Raw genomic sequence first — 25,084 nt, forward strand, 5'->3', positions numbered from 1 at the left:
AGGAAATCCTGCCATATCTCTCCCAGAAACTATTGCAGACCTTAATGTAGCAGTGGGTTGTTAATGAGCACTGAGAGAATAAATGGATGAACCGTCCATCCAGATGGGGCTGGCACAGCCAGGACGTCAGTTAGAAGGTTAACCAGGAAGCAGAATCCACAGGCAAATGTGAACGCTCTCCAACGTCAATTTGCCTTTTAGGGGAAGATAATCTGGAGGCCAGAAACCTCTTGGATCTGGAATGGAAAGGGCCTTGGAGATCTAGTCCAACTCCTTATACTGACGAGTTAAATGAGGACCCACCAGAGAGAGGAGGGATCTGTCCAAGGCCACCCAGGTGTGGAGAAGCTGGCCCCCACCTCCAGGCTCCTGTAGACAACCCTATGACTGCATCTCCTGAGGTCTCAAATCATAGTGTTACGAGCCCGCGCGCGGTGGTTGGGCAGGAGCGCCAAGATGGGGGCAGGAGAGGGCCGAGATGTAATCTTTCAGGCAACTGAGTCCAAACCATATAGGAATTCAGAAATTGGAGCTGGGGCCTTGAAGTGCCCTGGAAGGAAGCACACAGGAAGTTCGTGGCAATGCTCATCGAAGGCCAAGTTGGCTCATTTGAAAATCGTTCTGTGGGGTTGGAGATTGGCTGCTGCTTCTCAGCAGACTGGATGGAGCGGATGTGTTTATTTTTCAGGGCCAACACTGATGACTGAATTGGTCTACTCCCTGTTTAGTAGGTTCCCTAAACCTCAGCACAACTGGCCCCCAAAAGCCAGTGGCCCTCCTTGCCACTCACAGGATCCAAAGCTGAAGCTACAAATCAACAGAAGTGGGGTGACTTCTGTGACAGGCTAAAAGAGGGGCCTCTTGGCTTTTCCTTTCAAAGCCATTCCAAATGATGAACAAGCTACTGATGACCATCAGGGGCCCAGTAGGTGAGTGGCTCCAAGTTCTGAGTGAGGCTGCAAATGGAAGCCCTAACACTGCTGTACAATTTTTCCATGAATTGTGGCGGGGTTGGAAGAGGAGCTATAACTGACAGCCCCGGAGAGACCTCGCCCCTTTCCCACAAGCCTCCCAAGAGGCGGGGGATTCTCCAGGGAGAATCGGGGGAAGACGGACAAGAATCACTGGAGAGGGGAAAGATCAGAGCAAGACAGGATGAGTGGTGATGGCTGGAAGCAACTGGAACTCGGGGATACTGAGGCAGCTAACCCCCAAACTGCAGCAGAGACCGCTGCTATCCTGCTGGGGCATGGATCCAAGACATGAGAAAGCTCCTTCCGAGATCTGTTAAAACAGAATCAAGAAAGTAAAGAGAAAGAGGTCCTGGGCAAGAAAGTAAAGACTTTCCAGGGCAGGGCTTCATCATTGTCATCCAGGAAAGACATGGGGACATTTGAGCTTGAGGTAAGTCACCAATGAAGGAGTTCAGAGGGCAGTGGGACAGCCCCTGGAAACGCCAGGGGCACAAGGCTTCCTGAGGAGGTGAGACGCCTAATGAAAGAATCTAGTTTTTCACAAGCTACATTGGGAGAAGGGCACAGGCAAAAAGGGACACGGCTGCTTAGGGGAAGCTTTTCTAAGGATGGAGGAAGTCAGTGGATGCCGATGATAGGGGACCAAGCTCCTGGAGAACCCAGGGAGGGAGATGAAAAGCACAACACGCCTTGTGCCGAAGAAGGGCCACCCTGTCCTGGAGGCAGATGTGCAGGAGAGGACAAGGCACTCAGAGAGGATGGTCTCTAATTTTCTTAGTAAAACAGAAAGTGGGGTTCTTGGCTGAAAGGAAGGACTCAAAGAAGGGACCTGCGGAGAGAAGTTGATGGAGGGAGAATGAGACAAGAGCCTACAAGGAGCAAGGCCAGGTGAGGTCAGAGACTTGCATGGTCACGGACCTTTCTTCAGCTGGGCCCGGGAGTGCCGGGTGATTCTTTGGAGGAAAGCCAGCATGCCATGGGATCCAGATTGTGCAGAGGAAAAGGGAGGCCAGAGCGGGATGGAGATGAGGCTGGAAGCGGGAGAGGACAAGCTTAGGACCCAAAAGGAAGTTCAGTGTTCAAGATCAATGCCTCCTATAATTCCCCAAGGGTTCTTTAATTCACCCCTTTGGCCCACATTCTTAAATTTCTGATTTCAAAATGTGACTCGATTTCCTTACAAAGAAAATTTTTCTCCTTTTGCATGTTTGAAATTCAAAGGATCAAGTTCTGGGTTTTCCCCTTTCTCCAAAAAAAGAAGTGAAGGAGGATGTTTGATTTCCTTGAGCCCTTGGGGACCTGCGGACACAGCTGTACAGAGACTTTTGTCACAGTTTGGAGGACAGAACACTGAACTGGGAATCAAAGGGCCACGCACTGCACCTGAGCCCCAGAAAGGACCTACCAGGGTGCTGGAGAGGGACACAAGATGCCCAATTGAGGACCTAGGAAACAACCTGGCCAAAGCCAAACCAGTGGCAGGCAAGCTCCCTCAGAGGCTAGGGCTACCTTATCTCCCCCATCCCCAAGGGCCGTCTCAACCTTGCTTCCAGAAATGAATCATCTAATTTCTGCTTTAAGACAAGCTTCCCTACTCTCCCCTTCTTTTCTTAGACTCAAATGGGCTGGAAGTTTAATGGGTTTCTCCAGTACTTGGCTCCTAGTCCTGCCCTCCCTGGCCAAGCAGAACAAAGCTCATCTCTCATCCACAGGTTGGCCTTCCATGCCCACAGACTGCATTTGTCTCCCAGTTGGGTGGGCTCGGTTCTTTAAGCTGAACCATCTGCCCCCCCCCCCTCCCCCTCCCCAAGTCACTGATCCAGGAGGGCCCTAACAGGCCATCAGGGCCAACCAAGCCAGTCCCTCATTTGACAAAGGGAGGCTACTGGGGTCCAGACAAGCCAAATAATGGGCCTAAGGTCACACGGGGAATCTGTCAAAATAAGTTTTGAGCCCAGATACTCTGACTCCAAAGAGTAGCTGGTTGGTCCACCCAGAGCATGTCACTTCATCCTGCTTGCCTCAGTTTCCTTATCTGTCAGACAATCTGGAGAAGGAAATGGCCAATCACTGCAGTCTCTTTGCCAAGAAAACCTCAGAGGGGGTCACAGGGAGTCAGATGTCATTAATCACAAAAAATCCCCAAAACAGGTAGCCCACCCCAGCTGCTGTGAGTTAAGTTCTCCTTTGACAGTTTTTTGTCCCTTGGGAAGCCTGACCCTGAATGTTTTCACTCAAGAGAAAGCAGGAACAGTCTGGGTGATGGGTGGTGGGTGACAGCTGCAGGATGGTGAGCTGATTGTGGCATTGTGGGCCCCTCCTCCAGGGTGGAGACAATAACTCGGACCCCTGCCCCACACTGTGGGATTGTGGTTCATGTTTTCCCAAGGTCTCCATCACCTTCTAGGTTATCATGTCGGCTGTTTCGTCCCCACTTATTGAGGACCTTGCTCTCTTTCAGATAGGATGCTGAAAACTGAACTCTCGATAACATGTCCTCTATCGGCTTCTTCTCTATGTTCTGGGTCTGTTCTACATCATTAATGCCACTTCCATTTCAGAGCACCTCATGATGGGTACGACCCCCAATGGGCTGGCCCCACTGCCGGGATGTGGCTGGGCACATGTCCTCCATTGGTTGTCGAGGACCTCTCGGGGGAAGATGTCCACTCGTTTTTGATCTTACCAAAGAGGCAACATGGCCCTTCCTTCCTTGTCACCCTTCGATAATATCTTCCAAATGAATCAATGTTCTAAACACATCCTCCTTGGTTGCCTCATCATCGGTAAACTGGCCCCACACATTCCCCAGGTGGGCCTCTTCTCCCCCTACACTCTTTCTCTCAGTAATCTCACTGGCCATCATCTCCCTGCCGATGGCTGCAGAGCTGGGCCTCCGGGCCCAGGCTTGTCCTTGTGTTGCAGGCCGGTATCACCAGCTGCTGACTGGTCATTCCAAAAATGCCATCCACTCAATCCAAAAGTAAGTCGTGCGGGTGGCTTTCCTACTTTTTAAAGTTTCACTTCCCCTTACCCCCTGCCTTGCCTCTCTGCCCAGCTAAAATAGCCCCCATCACTGAGAGCCCCTCCCTTCCATGAAGCTGGCGCTCCAGCAGCGCCTCCTCCAGGAAGCCTTTCTGATATCCCCACAGTCAGGGCCCTTCCTCCCTAACTACTTGTTTCTAACTCTACTTTGCAGACATGAGTATTTCTCTGGAAAATGCCAGCTCTTGGTGAGAAGTGTCTCATGCCCGCGTGTCCGGCATGGGGAACAGCACTGAGAACAGTCATTTAGGAACTGCTCCATGCATATAGGAGTCATGACGTCACCGACAAGCACCATCTTCCTCTGCATTTCTCACTGTCCTCTGGGATGCCCCCGCGGTGTCTGAGGCTACATTTGAATTCAGCTCCTCTGCCCCCAGGTTAGACTCTCTAGCGTTCTCACCTGAGGCTTGCAAGGCCAGGTCTGCAGCCCTCGTTTGGGGGCCGCTCTGCTCGGGACACCCTGCCATCTTCGAGGTTTTCCCCACAATCGTTCCCGGACCAAAGCGACTGGGGCGCTCGAGAGAGGTTTTCTGAGGCAAGAGGACAGGAGGCGACTGTTCAGTGCTGTTAACAGCTTCTCTCTGTGGAGAATTCCTCCGAGAGTGTCTCCAAACCACATCAAGCCCGGCCAGTTACATAATCCCGAGTTGTTTAAAAATAGTTGTACCTGATCTGTCTTGGTTTGGCTGTTGCTGAGAGCCAAGAGTGCACGCCTGGTTTCCCCTTAAGACAACTCCCCCACTTGTTCTGACTGTTCGTCTAGGACGCTGCTGGCCCCGGGGGTACAGGGGTCTGCTCCCGAGGAAGCTTTGGGAGGCCAGAAAAGGCTTCCCCCTGCCTCTCCCTCAAGGCTGCTGGCCGTGTTAATGGCCCAGTCATGTTCGGCCACTGCAAGAACCACTGTCAGGGAAGCCCAGCTGCAGTTGATTGGAACAGCAGCTCCCCAAGGAGCGGGTGGAGGCCTCGGTTTCCCCTCCTGCCCAAAAGGCCAGGGCTGTAGTGTTCTGATGTAACTGCCTCCTCCGCTGCCCCAGAGCTCAGGCCAAGACCCAGACAATCGAAGCTATTGTTGTCTCTGTAGAAAACATTCCCCTTCTTTGAGGGAAGGGAGGGTCCTAAGGCTGCAGACCCCGTGCTCAGCCCTGCATCCCACTCAGACACTCCAAAGACGCCTGACTCACATCCAAACACTCTTCCTCTTCCACACTTATAGATTTCTGTCAATGGCCCCAGCTCAACACTTTGCTCTTGCACCCACACCCTTCTCCCCATCCTTAGTCACCAGGACATGGGGCCCCATTGCCTCTTACTTTGACTACTACTAACCCGCCGTCCAGTCTTTCTCCATTCCAGACCATTTCCTATGGAACCACCAAAGCAGATTTCGTTACATGTGGGTCTGACCACATCGCTCGGTTGGTTGGCCCAGACTGGCCCCAGCTACCTTTCCAGCTTCAGTGGACATTACTCTCATTCCCAGCTCTGACACACCCAAACTGAGTTTCCTGTTGTTTTTTCACCCCACAACCATCCCCCATGTGTTGTCAGCTCCCTCGCTTCTGCCTCTGAGACAGTCCCCGTCTCTTGCTTTAAGAGGCAGCTTGGACACCATCTTCCTCAACTGCTCAGGCCCTCTTGCCATGCGTAGGCCCAAAGGTGAAGGCTAACACAGGAAGAGTTTGTTTCGGCCTTTTATCTTCAATGCCCACAGAGGGGATTAATTGATTGATAAATGTTCACACAACCAACAAATTAGGGTTAACTGGCATTGTGATCAAGTGAATCTCTCTTCTTATAAATGTTGCCTCTCATCACCAAAAAAAAAAAAAAAAAAAAAAAAAAAGGAAAAACCACCCTTGTTTTTGTTCTCATACTCATTCACCAAACAAAGCAAAACAGCAAACCCACATCAAGGCCCACTGATCAAAAAGGAGATCAAAAAGGAAAGAGAAAAAGGACAAACATTTCAAATAAAATTCAGCTGGTTTCTGTTTGGAAAACAACAAACCCGGATCCCACTCGCCACAATAAAACTGACAAATAAGAAATCGACCCCGTGTTGGTGGGTTTGGAAGGTGCCCATGGCAACAATGCCTCTCTCATTACTCCTGCGTCTCGAGGCCAGGCTGGTGAGTGAGTGATCCGTCACTGGACGGGTCTGTGCCACTTTGGGGAAGGGGGTGGCTTTGCCTCCTGCTTCTGGCTGGCCACTACCTCTCTGGGACAGCTTATGAGCAGCCATAAGACCTTCCCCCTTGACCAAGCCCCCTGGGTAAAATGGGCCAAGAGCTGAGCGCTTGGGGGTGAACTTAATTGCCGAGGGCTTTGAGGTCTTGGGATCATCACTGGCAATAGCAGGAGGGCCAAGAACTCATCAAAGAGCCCCAAATTCAGATCCACACCCACTAGCCAACCCTAAAATTCCCAATCTGTAAGAGCATGATCTGGACCCCGTCCTTTCAAAGACTTATCAGACATGGAAGAAGGAACGTTAACCAAGGGGTGTCCATCAGTGTCTTCCTCTGCAACCTCTCCCTTCAAAGATGCCCCAGAGTCTCCACTGGCACAAAAAAAAAAAAAAAACAGCTCTAGGAAGAAGGTCTTATGAGATCATAAAAGTGAAAAAGAAAGCCTGGGCCCAGCCAGAAGTTCGAGGTCTGACACTTCAGTCTCACTCCCAGAAGATGGGTTAAAGTCCTGACCTTTGGATGCTTTAGGAAAGGACCTACCATGTGGGAGCAAGCACTGGCTGTGGGTCTAAGGAGCTGGGTTCGGATGCAGACCCTGCCCCTTTCCATCTGCAAAAAGCTGGCTAAATCACTTACCTCCTATTTCCCCAATGAGCAAATTATACCAGATTTTCCTCTAGATTCATTTTAAATCCAAGACCCTATAGGGCAGGAGGGTGGCCATTTTTCACACATTTCCTGAGAGACTAACAAACAAGGAACTAAGCAGGAGAGAAGGGCCCACATACAGAAATCGCAAATGAGCAGCACACACTTGATCCTGACATCCCCCTGCCCACCCACAGCTGGGCCTCCCCCTCCTCCAGTAAGGATACAGGGATTGTTGTCATCCATGCTGCAGTTGTCCAGAATGAGGGGAATGCCGTCCAGTTCGTACACCTAACCCAAAAGACAAACAGACAATGGATTGTCAGAAATCATTCCTGGAACACTGAAACCTTAAATCCAAGAAGGAAACAGTTTGGACTCTTTTCTGTGAATGGGAAGTCCACGTGACAGGGACCATGTAAGGGCCATTTTCACAACTCAAAAATGATAGGGCAGCCAATTAGTCCTTTCCCAATTTCAGGCTGAAATCCCACTGGCCACGAGGAAGATAAGAGGAGGCAGATTTCATGAATACGTTTCCAAGACTGTGGGCAAGAGGCAAGGGGTGAATTCTCAGGATCTGGAGCAGAAGATAATAGTTGAAAAGTTCTGCCCAAGTCTTGAGACAGCTCATTCTAGAATCAAAGGCCTGGCTCTTGTCCCCACTTTGGCTTCATCTTCCGGGTGTGATCGAGTCCGCTCCCCATCTTTACAGGGAGGATCTCTATGATTCCTTGTGGCTCTCCATCCCACCGGGCGGACAGTGCAGGTATCGATGTAATTAAGAGCCAGGAATTGGCTTTAAAAACAACAACAACAATAAACACCACCACTTTTTTGAAGCCCGGTATTTGTTCTTGCCTCTATCCTCCATGTTCCCAGCCCAACCAGGGCTGAGTCTACACAGCTCAGGCTGCAAGCGCTAGGTGAACCTTTGCAGCTCTACAGAAAATATTTTTTTAAACAAATAAAACAATGAAATGTTAAACTCTAGGGGAAAAAAATCTCTTTCTTCTTGAAATTTTAGATTTCTGGTATGTGTAAAGTGGTGAGACATCCTCTGTGAGCAAACTGAGTCACTGCTTTGCAATCTGCGATTTCAGCGGGTGGGTAGCAGGGAGTGAGTGAGGGATGCTGGGCAGCGGTGACTGGGACGGGGCTGTGGCTTCCCTGAGGGGATGCTCTCATGGAGAGTGTGCATGCAAACAACTGTACTATGAAAGCAACCATGGACTGGCAGACGGTGGGTGAGAGAGCCATCATCAAGTGCTTCCTCTGAAAAGAAGAGGAGTGGGGAGAGCGTGCAGACAGGGACGATCCAGAAGGGATCGAGGGACAAGCCTGGAGGTCTCGGGCTAGGCTTGCGAGCAGAGCAACAGGGCCAAACAAGGGTTGCCAAAGGCCATCAGGCCTCTGCCTCCATCAAGCTGCATTTTGATGTAACTGGATTCCTTTGTCTTATTTTGTGCATTTAAAGACTGATTCTGAGGAAGGGGCCACAGGCTTCCTTAGACAGCCCGGGCAAGGGGCTCGGGACTTGCCCCCAAAGCGGAGCAGCCCCAGGGATGGGATTCATGGCACAGCCGAGCAGCGTGCGCCCGAGGCACCTGGGCAGAGGGCGTACTCTGCACTCCCTCCTCGCAGCAGCTCCAGGTTCTTGCCGTTGGGCGCCTCCCAGCAGGCTGGGGCAGCCAGGGGGGGTGGATGGACCACCAGCGGGGAAAACACTTAGATGCTCAAGCTTTCTTCTGTTCACACTTCATAAAACAAATGAGTTGTTTGTTTCTCTGCCTAACAAGTTGGGAATTGATTACAAGCCCCTAACAAGTGAGTCATGGGTTATACTGCGTATGAAGGAGTCGAGCTCTGTCAACACTTTGATGAGGAGAGTGTGCAGGCGGGTTTCAGCGGGTGAACACGGACCCCCGAGAGGATAGTTAATGCGCCGGCTGGCTCGCTCCTCTGCCCGATGGGAGGGCAAGCCGGGAGGCAACCGGGGGGGCTTGTCCCACCCTTCTGAAGCCACAAGTTCCAGTCTCATGTCTCACCTAGGGCTGACCCCCATACATGGCTCAGAGTGAGGGCTTGAAGCTGATGTCTGTCTAGGTAGGATTTGATCTCAGCGATCTAACCGACGGTCAGTGAAGACTGTTGAAAGGAGATAATCATGGGCCCCCAAAGGTGCCCAGGGTGTCTTATAAATGATTGCTCAATGTTGAGAAGAAAACATGGCGTCGTGCCGGCCCATGACTGCTTTTCTCCCGCGATCCTGATCTCTGTCACGGGATCTCACCACTCCAGTCCTAGGTGGGATCTCAGGCGCTAAGCCATTCCTTTTGGCAGAGGATGAAACTGAGCCGGGGGCTGTGCCCACAGCTGCCACGGCACCCTGAGAATGGAGGAGATGTACTGCTAACGAGGGAATGCACCAGTCCTCCCTGTGTCTGGCACCTTCGTTCCCAGGATGACCCTCACTCCTCGAGGGGCAGGGGCCGGGGTCCATTGTCTCTGCATCCTGGCACACGGCAGCTGACTCCTGCCCAAGCCTGGGCCTCGAAGCCCTTGGTTTCCCAGCCCCCTGGCGGCCAGCACTGAGAGACATGTCATGCTTTGGGATGTAGCCTTTTTGATGAGGTGACCGCTGAACTCCTCTCGCCACATCCCCAACCATTTGCTCATTCTGCCCTAAGTGGGGAGGGCATCCAAGAGCAAGTGGCTGGTATGAGGCTTCCCTCAATGCTGCGCACCTCAAGGCGAATCACAGAACAACCAGAAAAACCCTCTATGTGCTGAAGCTCACCCATCAATGTGACTTCTCACCTGCCTTCTCCTTTCTTTCAGGGGACTGACCAAGCAGCCCCGTACCATGCCCAGAGCTTATGCCTAGCATTTTAAGGTGAATCCAAGAGAAAAGAGGAGCTAAGAATGTCTCATTTCTAATCTGCAGCAGACCCACCCAGAGGGTCCGAGGAGCTCCCACCCCAGCTCCGTTTACAGAGCCACGGCTCCAAGGTGGCAAAAGTTCCTTACGCCCGCCTCGTCCAGGCCGAGTTTTGGAAACACTGGGAAGCCAATGATCTTGCCAGGTTGGGAACCTCATGGAAATAACCAATGGTCTGAAGGAAATAAGAGTGTGTTGACATGCTTGGAGAGCCCACCAAAGCCCAGGGAGGGCCCAATCCCGAGGGAGATGTGACAACTAGGGTGAGACTGGGGAAGCCCCCGGGAGAGTCTGGCCGTCCTGTCTGGGACCCTGAGACTCACCCTTGGAACAGAGGTGGTAGGGCTCCCAGACTTCCCTGGACAGCTTGGAAGAACAGGAGATTGGGAGGGAGGGAAGGAAGGAAGGAAGGAAGGAAGGAAGGAAGGAAGGGAGGGAGGGAGGGAGGGAGGGAGAGAGGGAGGGAAGGAGGAAATCACTATATAAAGTTGTTCACTTGCTGTTCATAAAACATATTCTGTATAACACTAAAGCATGCAGATTGCCAGCACTTTCAAGTCCCCGTCCCTGATGACCGAAGTTGCCTCAGAAGGTGCCTTCAACAGAAGGTACTGGAAGGGGCTAACGAGTAGACGTAAGAGAATCTGAGGATAGTGGGATCTCCCTCTCCTTTCTGGCGGCAATCCCCTCTTTCCCCACTCAGTGGGTATGGGTCGGTCCTGCCCCCTGCCTGTGTCAGTGGCCCTTTGGGGGATCACCTGGATCCCTCTCAGTCAGGGAAGAAAAGCTTTCCTTTCATTTTTGCAGCCCCCGTCCCAGATCCATGAGCCCCACCGTGGCATTCATCCATCCATGCTTTCAGGAAATGTGTCCCCTCAGGGAAAGGGGGGACAAAAAGGCAATCACAGCATTGGGGAGTTGCAGCATTGCAACTATTTTTTCTGCTTTTTCTATAAAATGGGAGAAATGATTTCACACTCTTAGACTTGGAATAGATGAGCAGACCCCCTCCCCGCATCTCCCCTTCCCAGCATCTCCAGGTGCAGACCCTGGTGGCGGGCACTCCCTCCCTCCTGAGGTGGCTCCCGAGGGGAGGACCCTCTTTTCCTTCCACAGGGAGAGGGCCTCTGCTCCTGGCTCTACCCCACCAGGAGGACGAGCCTCAGGGGAAAGTCAGACTGAGTTCTCCGTCATCCCATGGACCCCCGACCCGGCCCACTGCTCGTGCACGGGGAGGGGGGGGCAGGTGCGTTTGGAAGAGCATGTGCAAACAGACCCGCCGACGTCGTTAAGCCCAAATCTGTTTTCACAAGAACATCTGACCTGATATTAAGGAGCATGATGGGGAAACAATGCAAAGCCTCCCTCTGAAAGACAGGCTGGGCACAGGGTTGGCCATTTCTGGGCTCAGCAGGAAACCACCCCAACCCAAACTAAACAGTAACCTGGTTAAGCGTGAGCTGAGCATAGCTGAGCGCATTAATCATCAGACAGGATAATAAAGGAAAATATGCCAGCTATCTCCCAACTGTTTACCGCTTCTGTTTTTCTTGGAACAGAAACACATTTTCTATATTAGATGAACCTGTAAAAAACACATACCTGGTTTAAAAAAAAAAAAAAAAAAAAAAGCTGAACACGTTCTCTGTATCAGGAGCATGAAAACATGGAATATTCCATCATCCTGAAAGAATTCTGGGTTCACAAAGGTCCAGCACCCACCCGACTCCAGCTATGGTAACAGCTGCATAACAGAAACCAAACAGAGCACGCTCTGCGCCAGGGACCAGCTGCAGAAGGGCCCGGCCGCTCGCAGCAAAGCCGGACGGCCCACGGGCGGGGGACGGGCACCAGAACGGCGGGGACACTAAGGACACGCGTCTGGGGGGCAGCCCATGATTTATCTCCCACGGACGCTTCCCCACTCATAGTCCAGGGGCTCCCCCCCTCCTATCGCCGGGCAGGGCACCCACCAGATGCGAAGTAAGTGGGACCTCCCTTCACAGGGAATTGGTCCCATTTTCAAGAAAAGGGAGCCGGTGCTCAGGGAGGGGCTTGTTTTCGCACAACTAGTAAGGGATGAGGCTAGATCTCCCCGCTTGTCACTTAGCTCTCCATCTTCTACATGTCACACCGCCAATCATACATCATTTTTATGGTGTTTAGAGCTTATAAAATGTCTTCACATATTTTCACACTTAGCCCTTGGAGACTAGGAGGAGTAGGAATGGAAATCCCCAGTTTTATAAAGGAAGAAACAGAGTGTCAGAGAAAACCACCAGAAATGAGTGCCAGATTTGCAATCAAGAGGCCTGGGTTCATATCCCGACTCTATTCCTTACGAGCCGTGAGAACCTGAATAGTGATTTGACCGTGGCAAGCCTCAGTTTCCTTCTCTGTAAAACAAGAGGTTTTCCACCAGATCACCTTCAAGGCTACATTCTCTATGGAGTGGTTCACAGAGCTAAATAGCAGGAGAGATATTCATTGTTCATGGGTAGGCCAAGTCAATATAATAAAAATGACAAAACTACTCAGATTGGTTTACTTGTTCAGTGCTACACCAATCAAACTATCAAAGTTACTTTACAGGGCTGGGGACAGCAATAGAAAATTCATCCCAAGGAACAAAAGGTCAAGAATATCAAAGGATTAAAAAGCACCAAACAAACAAAAAGGGGACCAACTCTCTAACAAGACTACAAGGCTCTGATCAGGAAAACAATGTGGTGCTGGGTAAGCAATAGAAAGATTGACCAGGGAAATACATTAGGGATACAACATGCAGAGAAACAATGACCAGGCGTGGGACGAACCCAAAGACCCTGGCTATTGGGACAAGAACTCACTTTCGGACAAAAAACTACTAGGAAAACTGGAAATCAGTCTGGGCAAAAACAGGTGTGGACCAAATTCTCATAACATATACATATACAGCAAGCTCCGAATGAGTAGATGACTTAAACCAAAACTTTGATATCATAAATAAATTAGAGAAACATGGGAGAAATTACCTGTCAGGTCTGTGGATAGGAGAAGAAAAACAAAGGGTCGCAGAAGATAAAATGGATGTATTCAATTACATCATAATTTTTTTTTTTTTACACAAACCAAATCAATGCAGCTACAATTAAAAGAGGAGGAAATTGGAAGGAAAAAAAAAACACTTTGCATTAAGTTTATCCAATACAGATCTTGTTTATAAAAAATATATAGTAAATCAGTCAACATTATAAGAATAAGAGGCATTCCCCAAATGACAGTCAAAGGATATGACTAAACAATTTTCAGAGGAAAGAATCCAAGCTATTGATAACTCTCCGGAAAAAAAAAAAGTTCCAAATTATTATTTGAAAGATACAGATTAAAATAATTCAGGGGGTTCCATCTCATACCCACTCGATTGACTAAATTGTTAACAAAGGAAAATGACAAATACTGGAAGGGCTGTAGGAAAACAGGCACACTAGTACATAGTTGGTGGAGTTGTGACCTGGTCCAACCATTCTACCAAGCAAGTTGGAACTATGCTGTTCCCAAAAAGCAATAATGCTACGAGAGCTATGCCCCAAAAAGAACAAAGGAAGAGGGAAAGGACCCGCATGTACAAAACTAGCAAGGCATCACAGACTGAGCAGATTACAGCTACATCTGTCCTTGTTTCTTGGGAAATGCTGCTCTGATTCTAAAGGGGAAGTGACCGTCCTGTTGGCTTTAAGTGTGGTCAGTGCTTTCTCTGGAGTAACTCAACTATCTGTATTTTCTGGTGTTCATTATTTCTTCCCTCTATTTAACAAACAGCACTGACAAAAATTCCCAGGAGGCAGAAAAACCCATCACCAAATACTTTAAAAACAAGGTGAAAATGTTTTTCCTCGCCACGACCTGCCTCCGTGACCTTGGACAAGCCCCTTCGTCTCCTGGGCCTTCGCTTCCTCCTCTGTGTGATGAGGGGGTTGGGCTTGCTGGCTGGTCCCTGCCAGCTCTGGGTCAGGGCTCCTCCGTAGGTAACTAGCCCCAGTCCCAGCTCTACCCACTAGGCTTGGCTACCTGCCATGGGCACAGGGAGCCCAGGCAGCACTCACTGGGGAGGCAACAAGGAGATGTGGTAACCAGCTGCTTTGGGGAGACCCCTCCCCATGTCAGGGTTTCCCTCAGATCCTGAAGGCCATTACTTCTCATCGCCATCCTCCCCCCACCCCCCCAACCCAAAGCTGCACAGAAATGCGGCAAAGCTTCACTTTGTCATCAAGGACCATGAGGAGAGGAGGCTGCTGTGCTCCAGCCTCCGATGGGAGTCGGGCTCTGGAGCAGAGCCACCGAGGAGGCCAGAAGTGCCTGATCGGCGCTCTCTACAAGAACAGTTTCAGAACGTGATTCACTAAGTCCACAGCTCCGTGTTTATGCAGAATAAAAACAGCTAAAGAATAACTAAATGTCACCGTTCTCAGGCCCTGCCACCTTTGTGTTTTTCCACCCCAGGTCTTAATGTTTTGCAACATCACGCTCCTGCTGTCCCCTGTGAGGACCATGGGAGCCAGTGGGGCGGGGGCCGGGGCTCCCAGATCCCATGGGAAAAATGGGACGGGCCAACAAGGACCAAGGGACTGTCGCATCTCTGCCCCTGCCTGGGCTCCAGGCTGCTTATGGCCAAGTGTCCGGTGCCAGCTCCCACTTCCTATGTCACTAGTGATTCACCTCTTCTGTGCCCAGGAGCTATTTCTGGGCCTCCTGGAAGCACCCTGCCATCTCTTCAAGCCCTGAGGGCCTCAGGGTCAAGAAAAAACAAGATGCATCTCAGAGCGGGAAGGGAAGGCTGTCCGTAATGGAGAGAGGCCTAGGCTTGGAGTCAGAAGACTCAAAATGCCCCTGATCCCTTTAGGACCAAACACAAACCCTGCTGAGGTTTTAGAGTCGCCGGAGCCCAGCCTCCTGTACTCTGTGCTCCAGGCAGATCCAGCATCTGCCTGCTTCTTACCAGGGATGCCGCCTCCATGCCTGGCAGTACCCCCAGCCCGGATAGCACCCCCAGCTCCTCTAACTCCTCCAAGAAGCGGCTCAAGCACCTCGAGGATCCTTCCTCCCACACGCTCTGGCTTTTAACTACCCTGCATTGGTTTGTTTGCAGATATTCTGTCCAACTTCCACTAGACACCATCCTTGTACCCCAGTGCCTGGCACACCACCGGGCACACAGGGGCCACCTCAGATGCTGTATTGAGAGCTCCTCAGGCTCAGCTGGGGGTCGGCTGCCCCTTGGCTGAGCCACTCTAACTAAGCCAGCAGCAGGGGGGAGGCATTCAGCCGCCCAGAATACAGTCAGAAAAAGCCCCGAGCTGCCGTGCGAGCCAACAGCTCTGTCTGGGTCTCAATGACCTTTGTTTGGGTCCAGCTGCAGGAAGACCCAGCTGGGCTGGGAATCCCGGCAGTATGTGTCCCTCAAGCCCAGGGCGGAAACAACCAGGAATCACGAAAGGGGAGGCCTCCTCTAGGCCACAAGGACCCTGTGGTTAAACCATCTTGTCAGCCAATGGGGTATCGAGTGCTAAAGATGCCCCAAGATTAATAAAGAGGAACGAACTAGCAAAATAATTAAGAAGAAAGCCCATCTGTCAGTAAGTCACGCTTAATTTAAAAGCTCCAATGACTTATTCTGGTCATTGCGATCATTTCAGTTGTTCTACGGAGCCAAGGGAGGGAGAGGAGCCTCAACCAGGGATTTCTCAGTGTTGGGAATGAACCCCAGCAGAGCAGATCGGCACTCAGATCTAAAACTGAAGAGCGTGTCTGATCCCAAGGCCGGCTCTGCCTCCCTCACCCAGCAGCCTCTCCCTGCATCATCTTGCCCACCCAGAGGCCTTCTTACACCCTTCTGCCCCGTGGGGCTCCTGAGCCAGCCAATAGTACCCCCAGCACATCCCACAGAAGGCTCCAAATGAAGATATGGTCTCAAATAAAAGGGTCACCCTTTAAAAAGAAAAGCACAGAAAAAGGCATCTTGCATGGTCATGGCAAAGGGGAGTGTGGAACCACACAAGGGACAGAGGCCTTCATAAAAAATAAAAAATAAAAAAAAAACCAGGGAACACTTGTGATTACATACAGTTAAAAATCTGCACAATCTAAAACAATCCCAACAGACTTTGCACAGAAAATTCCATCTGTATCCAGAAAAAGAATGGAGATCCCACACAGGCTATAGTCAATTCTTTTTTTCTGGCTTTTTTTCTCTTTGTTTGATTTTTCCCTCTCAACATGATTCATATAAAATCAATCAATTAATTTAAAGGGAAAAAAAAACCTTCTGCACAAACCAAATTAATGCAGCTTAAATTAGGAGAGATCTGACAGCCAAGGTAGAAGTCTTCAATTCTAAGCATAACTGGTCAAAGATCATAAACAGGAAAGGAAGGAAGGAAATGTAAATTATCAACAACGACATGAAATAATTCTTCCCCACACACACTAAAAACTACCCCAAGCCAAGTAGAAATGAGAACACCTGAGGTTTCACTTCATACCTTCTGGTGTGGTCTGCCCCCAAAGCTGGACAGCAAAGTGGGGTGGGGGTGAAGTCCCTATATATGTATGCATGTATGTATATAATATTTAGCGAAGTTTTTGTGGTAGTAAAGAATTGGGTGGATAGGTACCCAATTATTACATATGGAATAGGGTGGTATGTTATTGTCCCTGGAAGCAATGACACATGGGAGACTTGTGTGAACTAATATAGCATGCAGTAGTTATCTATAAGCCAGACCCCTGCCCCCAGCATCGGCTCTGGGATTCCCTGGCAGAGGAAGCTTGCATCCTCAGAGATTCATCAAGAAGAGTGTATTTTTGCTCGGTTACAGAAGATGGCTATTTCTTGAGGGGAGGAAGGACCTCCCTAAGAAACCGTATCAATAAAAACCAAAAGTTCATGAAGTTTCTTTTAATTAACTAAAGAAGGTTCCCCAGGCCTGGGGCTTCAGGTCCTGACAACAAGGACCATCCTCTGGATAGGATTTCAAGCTGTCATAGAGGAGCCGGATGGGGGCTCAGAGCACAGACTCTCAGGTTGGAAGATCCCTGGGCCCCAAGAATGGGAAAGCTCATCATGCCTCTTACAGAGGAGGGAGTCTCAAAGTCGGGGAGTGGCGCAGCCGGGACTGGCACCCAGAGGGGCTCCTCCCTCACTGACGGGAGGCCCCTGTTCACAACAGCCAGGCAAGGGGGCCCAAGCCCTCATTCTACAGTTCTGAGAATAGGGTGACAGACACCCCTAAGGATGATGTCAGAATCCGTGGAAGAGCCCAGACCCAAGGATCCTGCTCCCGACATGCATCCTCCTCCCCAGACACCGCTCAGTCTGACCCGAGGGTTCCTGCAGGCTGCACCCTGACTTTGGAAACCACCGGTTCAAGTCTTTAGTTGGTTAAATATTTCCTGATTCTGTGAGTAGAGCAGATCACCACAGTCCGCCCTCTCTCGCTCTTCATTCACTCACAGCTCCTCGGCAGCAACCAGCGAAGCCCCTGCTCCCTTATCTGCTCGCTTGCTCACTTGCTCAGACCATACTCTGGAGGAGCCTCCTTGAACCATTTATTTGATGGATACAAAATTAAACTTCAACAGAGCAAGACAAGCAATCTACATTTCTTAAAGCAAAAGCAACTTTAATTGCTAATGAAAAAAAGCAAGGGCCCCTTTGATTGGCTTAATTGTGGTTGCTGTTAGCAAAATGCCAACTCTGTGCCAAGATCAAAGTGGTTCTGGCGGGTGATGGACAGCTCCATCCTCTGTGCGCTGTGGGATCCTGAGGAAGGTCAGGGCCAAAGCAGGGGAGAACGGGGAGATGCAGAGGAACCTCACAACCTGTCAGAGGCTTTTAGCATCTCAGGAGCTAGGAAACGCTCTTGGACCTGGCCAGCGTCCCCCAGAACGGCACCTGCCGCGGCCCCAGGGCTCGGGCCCACAGAGCTACGTCTCTTCAGACAGCTCTAGGCCCGTCCCAGTGCCTGCTCCTCCTGACCAGCAGATGGACCCTATACTGGGGACGAGAGGCCCAGGTCCCCACTGCTGGCTCTGCCTTGGTCGGGACCCTCCGAAACCCAGAAAATCCCAGAGGGAGGCCCAGCTCTGTCGGTGACCAGTGATGGGACCTCCTGAAGGTGAGGGAGACCTCGCCAGTGAGCCACCACTTTCATCTGAGCAGAAGCTGCCTCTGTCCCCAGTGCAGCCTGGGCCTGCTCACAGGGCAGAGTACCTGGGTTCAAGGCTTAGCTTGTGCTCCAAATCTTGTGGGGCTGTGGGCTGAGAAGCTCTTGCTGACTACAGAGGAAGGCCACGGGAAGGGAGGGTTAGCCCAAGGACCGCCGGCTTCCATCAGATCACCTAAGCTCCAAACTGGACAGAAAGAATATGTGACAAGATACCGCGCTGCCGACAGAGATTTGGCCTCCCCAGTGCGAGCCGCTCCGTGGTCGGCAAGTGGGGCCGGAGCCCTGCCAGCAGGGAGCCACACCAGGGGGGCCGGGGGACAGCCAGCACTGTTGGGGGGGGGGTGATCTGGCTGGGGCCACCCTAACACAGGAAGGCAGAGAGAAGATGCTCAGGCTTAACCTCCCCTCCCCCGGGGCCACAAAGCCAGCCCCTCTGTGTCCCCTGGACAGGAATTTTCATTTAATTTACTGTACCAGGAACTGTAAGTTCAGGGAACACCCAGCAACAGCGTGATTTATGGATTCTGACAGATTTCTTGAACTCGGATTACATGACAAAGAAATGGAATCTGCAGCAAGCCCTATCTTGCCTGAGCGGCCAGGCTCCCAATCAATAAGCTGAAGTTCTGACAGAGGAAAAGCCGGAGGTCTGACAGAAACGGTGCGCCAGCAGGGATGCGCTGATGCCGCAGCTCCAGGAACCCTCCCCCCATCTGCTGGGGCAAGGCTGGGAACGGCCAGATGATCTCCCAGGAGGCAGAAGGAAGGAAGGAAGGAAGGGGAAAAAGGAACAAGAAAAAGGAAAAAGGAAATGGACAGACAGGCTATGGGAGGGATGACCTGGAAGGCCACTGCCAGTACCAATCTGTGTTCAGTCCCCACCATGCCCGCTGTGCCCTGGGTGGGGGGCAACATCACAGAAGACGCTGACCTCTGGCCACCTGAGGCCCTCACCCAGAGCCAGTGGAGCACAGCCCTGTGGGGAGCACGAGGACGGGGAGCCCCACTCTGCCGAGGAAGAGGTGGGGGGTCAGAGAGGGCAGAAGCCTTGCCCAAAACCAGGCAGACAATAAGGGCCAAAAGTGAATGGATGAATCAATACATTTTGCAACTGAGCAAACAGTGACTGTTGGTTCGATGAAGTTTCCCTCAGCCCCGGGGCTGGCTGGCTCTGCACCCTCCTCAGTGTCAGCCTGCCCTGCGCTGACACAGATCACAGAGCCCTGATTCTGCCCAGTGATGGGGCCTGGGCCTAGATGGGCACCTACCCAATGACCCCTGTGATCAGCCTCTCCCCCGGGCCCCCAGGCTGCTCCTGGGCTGCAGGAGGAGGGTCCAGGGAGGGAGGCGTCCCCAGAGTCAGAATGAGCCAGAATCCTGTTGTTGTTGGGCCCCAGACACGCACAGGAAGCCCAGGAGGCCCTCGCCATGTCGAGGGTATCTGCCCCTAATGGTGGCTGTTAACAGGGGCTCCACGCAGGCTCCAGGAGCAGTCGGACTGCAGAGTGGGCCCTGGGCTCCGGTGCCCCAGAGGTGCCAGAGAGGGGAGGCTGCGAGCAGGAAGGGGAGAACAGCCCCGGCTCCTTCCAAGGGGTCTCAGACAGTGTCTGCTCCGGCCCGGCCTCCACTGACTTTCAGAGTCATTTAACAAGGTGGGCTCCTGCGAAGCCACTGTGACTTTCTGAGTTTCATGGGAGCCAGGTCCAGATCGGGGGCCTTCCTTACAGGCCTGGGGCTCCCTGGGGCACAGGCTGCGGATTCTCGGCCTCCTGCGCCACCTCAAGAGGCACGCGCACCCCCTGGGTCTGAGGCCTGACCAACAGCCCACCCTTGGACATCCCGGTGCCAGTGCTAAAGCAACACTGACAAAGGTGTGCCCCCTGTCTGGCACACAGCTAAGTGCCACCCCAGCAGCCAGCGCGAGGACTGGGGGACCCACTGCACCCGGGCCACACGTGGACCATTGCCTCAGCCCCTGGGTCTCTGGCTGCCCACTCTCTCCCCCTTCAGCGTGCACAAACCATCCCATCATAAGAGAAGTCCCCCTGGCAGCCGGCTGTGTGCTCTCTGGCCCAATGCCCAGGGCACTCTCCCAGATGGTGCAGTCACAGAGCAGGTGCTGCCGTGCCCTGGCTGCGAGCAGGAGCGCTCCTGGCAGCCTGGGGAGAGGCCCTGGGGAGAGCCCCAGGAGCACCGCAGGGAGGGAGCTCGGGGCCATCTGCTCCAGGGGAGGAAGGTGCCCGTGTGGGTCACACAGACATGCCAGCCGACGCCCAGCCACAAAGCCCAAGGCCAGTCTGCACCCCGACCCACAAGGCCTACCTTGTCTTGGTTCTTGCTATTTTTGTAACACAGGTTCCCAATCAGGCGAACCAGGTGCGACTTGAAGCCCGCCGCGGGGTTGGCGATGTCCCCGTCGCCCCGCATACACGCGGCGACCGTGAAGACATTCGAGGTCTGCTTCCCAGCCAGGTGGGCCAGCCGCAGGAGCTCTGGGAAGGGAGCAAAACTCTTGTGAGAGGAAAGGCCACCCAGGACCCCGGCCGGCCAAGAGCAGCACCGTGGGCCCCCGGGAGGGCGGCCGGCCCCAAGCCCTCACTGCCAAGCCAGTAGGTCCCAAGGCCACGTAAGAAGTCACTGTGAGCTCAGTGTAAACCTCAAGTATTTATGGGGAAACATTTGGAGGGATCTCAAATACAGACCCAATGTGAATGGCACTGAACAAGAGAAGAAGCTCTATCTAGACATACGTGCCGTCCCCGGCTTCTGTACACACAGTAGGTCCACATGACTTTTACTGTCCTGACACATGGGCGGGAGAAGATGGCTTTGGCTCACATCAAGCAGCAGATTTTTTTTGATACTTGCTCATTTTTTCCTATTCAAAATGAGCCATTTGAGGACCAAGAAATGAGGATCTGCTAATCCATTTTGGAAAGCTCAAAGACAAAAGGGCAGGCACGAGCTGAGCTTCATCTGCCAGAACGGCCATCACGTAGCCAGTAAGTGACACAGAGAGACTGATATCCACTCACCAACAACCGTCTCCAGAAGCCCAGGGAATGCTTGCAAGGAGCCGAGCAGTTCGCAGTTGGCAGTCATTTCACAAAGGACATGGAGGAGCCTGATGGTGGCCAGGGCTTCCTGCAAAGAAAAGTCCGTGGGTCTGTTAATCCAAGCGCCCCGGCTCTCTCCTGCTCTCGGCCCCTGCCGCTCGCTGTGTGGCATGGGGAAGGTGCTGCCAGAAAGCTCGGAGAAGCCGTCCGTGTGCCCGCAGCCAATGTCTATCTGCCCCAGGAGTGCAGGGCTGAGGAGTCAGGACAAGTTAGTACTCAAGCAGCGGCAGAACAGGTGCTGACAATGATGACTAAAAGCCCCCCTGCAAAGGAGAGCTTTCCCAGCATTCCAGGCCCATCAGAAAGAAAGCAGCATTCCTGGGAAGATGCTAATTCCCAAGCCCAGGGGCCAGAGCCCCCCAGCAGAGGGCAACTGACTGAGAGCAGGGACGGTACTCTGGGGGGTTACAAGGCAGTCTCACTTGACAGCCACTCAGCAATCGCTCCCTGAGCAAAGGAGCCCCGTGCCAGGCCCCACGACGCCCCACCCAAGCCTGCCAAATGGGGGGACATGAGAAAGCCGGTTCACCTTTTCTCATTCTAACCTTTGCTGAGTGGCTAAATACCAGAACAAGTCAATGAACTGTAATGGGCTTGAAATCATGGAACCGGTACCAATGTGGGTGTGGGTGTGTGAGATCTTACAGGTCTCCAAGGAAGAAGACAAACAACTTTTTAAACTGTTCTTGTTGTTTTGTGTTTTCACGTCTCCTTGGGCGGACACAAGTTTGAGATGAATTTTGTTTGGGAGAAAGAGGCAATGAGACCTTGCCCAGCACTGCCCCCCTCCAGATGGGCAGCCCCCATGCCATGGGGCACGTGGAGAGGCCGCCAAGCTGGCGAGGCTGGACACAGGAGGGAAAGGCCAATCTCTCCAGCACTGCCTCCCTCCAAGTGGGCGGCCATGGTGCCCATCAAGGCCGACCCGAGAACGGGGCTCTCTCCTAGGGAAATCTCCCACCCAGAGGGGAGGAGAGAGAAGGGCCCTCCCTGCAGCAGCAGGCAATGGAGGCCACAGCTGTGGAGGCTTGCCTGGATAAAGGCCCAGCCCCAAACACCTGGGGAGGTTTAGCAGGAGAGAGGCCCAAGCAAGGGCTCCAGCCTGCAGCAGAGCACTCGCCCTTTCAGACTCAGAAAGTGCAACTGGGGGAAATGAAGCCAGAAACGAGAGCAATGAATCAAGCAGCCCGCACGGCCACGGAGTGGGGGGCACTGACCGGCCTCACCCACCGCCCGGGAGAAAGGTTGAGGCTCATGCAAAGTCACTATCAGTTGGAACTTTCTAACAACTGTGACCATCCTCCAATAGAATGCGCTGCTTCCTAGGCAGTGGGTCTCCCACCATTAGAGCAGAAACAACAAAGTCTATTGGAGGACTTGGGCCAAGGGCAGCAGGATCTCAAGTCCTTTCCAAGCTGCACAACTCTGGGATCAGCAGTGGGAAAGGGGGAGAGCCAGGGCCAGGGCGGGGTTCCGGAGAACTGGAAAGGTTGGCACTGATTGGCAGTGCCCCTGAAATGAACACCAGTGGTGGGTGCCCCTGGAGGCTGGCTGGGTGCCTTCCTCCCATCTTCCCTCCCAGGCAGGGCCTTTCAGCATCCTGACCTCATCATTGTCGTACTCTGAGGCAAGCTTCAGCACAGATTTGCATTTTTCTTGGAAACAACTTGCAACCAATTCAGCGTGACTTTGAAAAGCGGTCAGGTCCTCTCTGGCCAGCGGCTCACCCCCTGCCAGCCTGGCCACCATGAGATCAAGCAGTGTAACCCTGAAAAACATAAAGGAAGGAGGACTATTTAAAGGGCCAGGAGAACTGGGGAGTTGAGGCGGGAAGATGCCAGAAAACTCCTTAGTATTAAATGCAGAACCTCATTTTACAATTTCTTGTGTGAGCCAAGGAAACCACAGTTGGCAAAAAGCACAATTTTCAATCCCAATCACCTGACGGGGGGGGGAGGAGCAGTCCCGGGCACAAAGGCCAGTCTCTGAGGCCTGCCATGGCTTGCAGCTCACTCCCTGCAATCTCCAGGCCCCTCGGCAAGGGTGCTTCTCCAGAGGGGGATGGCCCAGAGTCACCTGCCCGAAAGCCTTTGTAGGAAGCTTTACAGAAAATTAACAAACGTTCCCACTTGACTTTATTTCTTCAAAGTAAATGTGAAATGAACAGAGGATACGCCATTCCCAAGTCTAGTCAATTAGGGACCGATGGCTAGTGAGTGTTCAGAAATTCAAAAATTAAATCTGGGGCTGCACATCCCCTCCCCGTGACAGGAAGATGCGCTTAGAAGGGCAACACACCTTGTGTTTGTCACATCTCTCACTCACAACACTAGAAAAGAGCGAAAAAGTCTTGGACCTGTTATGGAAACCTGACTCTGGAAAAGCAACCCTTTCCCTTCTTGGAGCCTCAGCTTCCCTATTTGTAAAATGCAGGACAGTGATCCTTGCCCTCCCCCTTATGCTTGCCTGCCTAACTACAGGGTTATGGGATTGAGTGCCAGGGGGAACAGATTCAAATCCACCTCCTCAAACTCAAAATCTAGCCCTCTTTCTACTACATCTTCTATGGGTGAGAAATCCTAATGCCACAAAAAGCCCAAGAACACTCTTCGGTTAGGCTTTATTACTGTTATACCAACCATTTCCCAATATGCTTCCCTCCCCCAGAGCCCACATTTGCAGCCAAAAAAAAAAAAAAAGCAGAAAGCTTTGTCAACAACCTTCTGAAAGGCCCCCAGAACCCAGGACTCTGCCCAATGTTCCCCCCAAACAGCCAGTCTTACTGGGTTTCTCAAGTCAGCTTCCTCCACAGAAAAAACTGGCCACCTGGTAAACTTCCTAACTTCCTGTTGCCATAATTGATAACTTAGCCTCATTTACAGCCTCCCAATTTTATTGGGAGAAGAGAATTTTGGAAAAATTAATTACTTCTTCTCTAGCATTTCTTATCGTCTAGCCCTTTGGTATCCTTCTCCCCACCAGCAAAAAAATAACCAATAACCAAAAACACTTGGGACGAATAAGCCTGGGATTTTGGAGAACAAATCCCAGAACACGGACTCCTTTCATACATTAGCAGATAACCTCACTCTCCTATGTGATTGTGATTCTCTTGTCAGTCTCTTGCAATCCTTAGTGATCACCAACTTTTAAAATAGCATTTTAATTTTCCCCCCAATTACATATCAATACAATTTTTAGCATTTTTTTTACAAGATTTTGAGTTTCAAAATTTTCTCCCTCCCCCTTTCCAAAAAAGATGGGCAATCTGATCTAAATTATACATGTGCTATCATGTAAAACATATTTCCATAATTAGTCACGGTTGAGAAAAAAAGAAACATCAAAAGGGGAAAAAACCAGGAAAAATAATAAAGTATACTTTCATCTGCATTCAGAGTCTATCAGTTCTTTCTTGGGCTATGGACAACATTTTCTTTGTGAGCCCTTTGTACCCGTCTTGGATCACTGTGTGGCTGGGAAGGGCTGAGTCAGTCAGAGGTGATCACTCATGTTGCTGTTACTGGGTACGATGATCTCCCGGTTCTGCTCATTTCACTTTGCATCAGTTCAAGTAAGTCTGTCCAGGTTTTTCTGTAATTCTTCTGCTCAATGTCTCTAATAGCACGAGAGTTTTCCAGAATATTCACACACCACAGCTTGTTCAGCCATTGCTCAGTGATGGGCATCCCCTCATTTCCACCATGAAAAGGGCCGCCATCAAAATGTCTGCACATGTGGGTTCTTTCCCCTTGTTTATGATCCCCCTGGGACACAGACCTAGGACAGGTATTGCTGGATCAAAGGACGTGCCCACTTGATTGCCTTTCAGGCATCGCTGCCTGTTGCTTTCCGGACGGTCCAGATCGGTCACCACTCTACTCAGTGGTCACTCATTAAACAGAGGTCCTGGTCCTTCTAAGACTGTTCTCCTGCTGTTGCTGCTAACGTCTGGCTCTGC

General features: G+C 51.7%; 1 protein-coding gene across 1 annotated transcript in view; it reads right to left on the reverse strand.

Moving 5' to 3' along the window:
- The window catches only part of ATXN10 (ataxin 10), a 70,727-nt gene that overhangs the window by 12,719 nt on the left and 32,924 nt on the right, over positions 1-25,084 (reverse strand). Inside the window, exons 7-10 of the mRNA XM_031940746.1 lie at positions 22,729-22,891; positions 21,043-21,151; positions 20,330-20,499; positions 7,087-7,150 (exon numbers count right to left, since the gene is read on the reverse strand). Coding sequence (XP_031796606.1) covers positions 7,087-7,150; positions 20,330-20,499; positions 21,043-21,151; positions 22,729-22,891 — 506 coding nt within the window. The remainder of the gene's footprint in view (positions 1-7,086; positions 7,151-20,329; positions 20,500-21,042; positions 21,152-22,728; positions 22,892-25,084) is intronic.

Source organism: Sarcophilus harrisii, chromosome 5 (assembly GCF_902635505.1).
Source record: "Sarcophilus harrisii chromosome 5, mSarHar1.11, whole genome shotgun sequence".
In the NCBI taxonomy this organism is placed as follows: domain Eukaryota; kingdom Metazoa; phylum Chordata; class Mammalia; order Dasyuromorphia; family Dasyuridae; genus Sarcophilus; species Sarcophilus harrisii.